Below are 3290 nucleotides of genomic sequence, written 5' to 3'. Positions count from 1 at the left end.
AAAAAAAAAAAAAAAACCGACCCATTCTAATGTGCTGGGGGGGGGGGGTAATTTTAGAAATTAAAGCTGTATTAAACTTTTTTTGCTTTGATGCTTGAAAACCCCTTTTCGTTTTTGACCCATATATGTAGGGCTGTACGATTAATCAAATGCGATTGTCATGCGCATTTTGTTAAAAAAGCCGGTTCTGTAATCAACAGGAAATCATCGTCACGTGCTTTCAGATGGAGCAGAATTTACTACACATAGCCGTAGTTCACTGACAAGTTACGCAAAAAAAACAAAAAAACAAACAAAAAAAAACAAATCGCAGACGATTTTATTTCGCGATTCTGAAATCGTTCTGACAGCTGTTTGCATAGCTTCTCAGTGAACTACGGCTCTGTGTAGTAAATGCTGCTCCATCATCATCACGTGCTTTCAGATGGAGCAGAATTTACTACACATAGCCGTAGTTCACTGACAAGTTACGCAAAAAAAACAAAAAAACAAACAAAAAAAAACAAATCGCAGACGATTTTATTTCGCGATTCTGAAATCGTTCTGACAGCTGTTTGCATAGCTTCTCAGTGAACTACGGCTCTGTGAAGTAAATGCTGCTCCATCTGAAATACCACATTTAATAACATATTTTTACTCCAAACTCACTTCATAATGTCAGTCGAGTGTTTGAAATAAATCCTTCTGTGAGATGATGTGGCTTCTTACACAGAATAAGGCACGCAACATATTTCATAGTATTTAAGCAGTGATAAAGGCATTGCATTATAAATATACTTTATCTGAATGAAAATTATAATAATAAGAACTCAGATAAACCGTATATTGCCGTAGTCGTGTGTTTATTAGTCACGTTGAATCAATGAAAGCAGTTGAATCTTCTGTTTATTCAGCTGCAGCGATTTGGGTTTCTTCTGCGAGGCGTATTTGGAGTTTCAGCGCGAGAGCGCCCTCTGGCCTTTGGATGGAGATTTACTGCTGATCACAGAACCGTGCTTCACTGAAAGATACGCATGACAATCGCAGCTTCTGTCGAATCGCGATCTCGATTCCATTTCAATTTATCGTGCAGCCCTACATATATGTATATATATCAAATCTCACTTGATGACATTCAACATAATTAACAACACATCCTCATATAAACAAGTGCTGTTTTTTCTGAATTAAAGTGACAGCGCACTGTTCACGGTAAAAATGAACATAAATTGACACGGAAATGTAGTAATTTCATAATAAATGGATAGAATTAAAGTCTACTGTGTTTCAACACGTGGCTTTGTGGCACTTTTAGATAAACAAGGCAACATGCACTTGTGGAGGAGAAAAATAAAGTTCTTTAAGACCCGCGGGATTGCTTGTAATAAAGATTTAAATGCAAAAGAAAAGGCACGAGAGCCGACTGTTTCTGTCAGTGATGAGTTTTCATTTAAAATGTTTGCGATAGCCTACTTTTAATGTAAGAAATGTATAGGCTATATGCTGTGTTTAAATGTGCTGCCACTTGCTTGAGCAACTTATTATACAAACCTAGAAGTCAAATGCATGAACAATACATTGTTTATATCTATTGAGTTTAAACGAACGTCTATGAAAGATTGTATTACTGTACTGTGATAAAAGAGGATCACAATGCAGAAAAAGCATTTTCAGTAACAACGTTCGGATTTGAAATCAAAATAATGGATAAATGTTGTTTGTGGAAAGATCAGTAGCGGACTGCAAACGCGTCCTGTGTGAAAGCACAATGAGTCCATGCTGCTTCTGCACTGCATACGAACCGCACACGCACTGCAGATGGAGGATGTGTGAAACAGCCATCAAGCAAACCTGAAGATCTTCATTACCTTGATTAACCTGATCTACACGAGTTGTACTGTATGCTTGCTGTCTGAAAACACAGTTTTTTATTCTGATGTTTCACCTGCATTGGCACAAGAACTGAAGAACCGGTTCCCAATTTCCAACCCAAGCCACCAGCAGTATGTTCTTTGCTAATGTGTTTCGTGTTTAGAGTGCGTGTTTGTAGCTGCAGCGTTTACCTGATGGGGCTGAAGGTAAAGGTGATGAAGAGGAACAGAGCCATCACACACAGAGCTCTCTTGTTGCTGCCAGACTCCGTAGCCTGTTTGGCACAACACACAATTAGACAGCATGAAAAATGTCTAAATAATGCACCGTGTGCGGCTGCAGGGTCTGACCTCTCTCCCGGCGAGCCGCAACCGCAGCGCTTGGTTCTCTCTGCGCAGGCGTTCGTTCTCCTGCTGCGCCTCCCGCAGCTGCGCCTCCAGGTTCTGCAGGTACTCCTTCTTCTTCTTGCGGCTCTGGCAGGCCGATTCCCGGTTCTTTATCATACGCTGCTGCCTCTTCAAAACCTTCATCTGAGGACCAGAAGCGTGTATTCACTATATGCGATCACTGTAACTTCACCGCAATTGATAAATGGAGCCATTCTGCGGTTACACAGTTTTGTCCAATGAACCATCAAACCGCATAAAAGACTATCGTCTCGTTTCGCACTGCATAGTTCGAGGAACTAGCCAGCAGGGTGTTTCCTAGAGAACGATTTCTCCTGCGGGCCGTTTCCTGGTTGCATTCGCACCAGCAGCAGGAACTTGAAGTGGCCGACAGCGACGTCTTTGTGCGTGGCGTTTACAAACATCAACATCCGGTGAATGGAGGACGCCGTGATCGGAGCTGGTTTTGTGGTGCAGGGCTCCAGACTAACATTTAAGAGAAGTGGCACCAGCGCCACTAAGTTCTACAGATGGTGGCACCAGGAGCAGATTTGGTAGCGCTGGGGATGGTGTACAGGAGTATTAAAATATAGATCATTTAATCATAAAATTACTATTGTTTTGCATTAATAAGTGCAGTTACTAATAATATTACATGTTAATTTCTTGTTTATTTTTCTTTTGTTTATTGTTTATACAGATTTGACAGTAAAGCACTAAGCTTGAGTTAAGATGCATACAAAATTTACTTTTATTAACAGTAACAGGTGCAAAATCTAATTTTTATAGAGAAAATTCATATATTCCATTCTTATTAAATGTACCATTATTCTTCTAGTATATGGAACTGACCAACTTCAGTGATTATGTGTGATTTAGTAGCAAATTGAAGAAAAGTGTTTTCCAAGGCACTTTGTGACTTTTCTTCATACACAAAAAAGTGTAAAATTCTGACAAAATCTGATTTCTTGATGATTTGATATTTTATAATATTTCAGATTTTATCATTTCAAAATATAGAGAAAAAGTAGAAATGAATGACTAATAAGCCAA

General features: G+C 39.3%; 1 protein-coding gene across 3 annotated transcripts in view; it reads right to left on the bottom strand.

Moving 5' to 3' along the window:
- The window catches only part of LOC107703634 (cyclic AMP-dependent transcription factor ATF-6 beta-like), a 22281-nt gene that overhangs the window by 5224 nt on the left and 13767 nt on the right, over positions 1-3290 (bottom strand). For all 3 annotated transcript variants that reach the window (XM_016506339.1, XM_016506341.1, XM_016506340.1), the window contains exons 9-10: positions 2202-2381; positions 2043-2125 (exon numbers count right to left, since the gene is read on the bottom strand). In XM_016506339.1, coding sequence (XP_016361825.1) covers positions 2043-2125; positions 2202-2381 — 263 coding nt within the window. The remainder of the gene's footprint in view (positions 1-2042; positions 2126-2201; positions 2382-3290) is intronic.

Source organism: Sinocyclocheilus anshuiensis, unplaced genomic scaffold (assembly GCF_001515605.1).
Source record: "Sinocyclocheilus anshuiensis isolate Anshui unplaced genomic scaffold, SAMN03320099.WGS_v1.1 scaffold1212, whole genome shotgun sequence".
Lineage (NCBI taxonomy): Eukaryota > Metazoa > Chordata > Actinopteri > Cypriniformes > Cyprinidae > Sinocyclocheilus > Sinocyclocheilus anshuiensis.
Note: the sequence above shows the minus strand (reverse complement) of the source record. Positions and strands in the feature narration are given on the sequence as shown.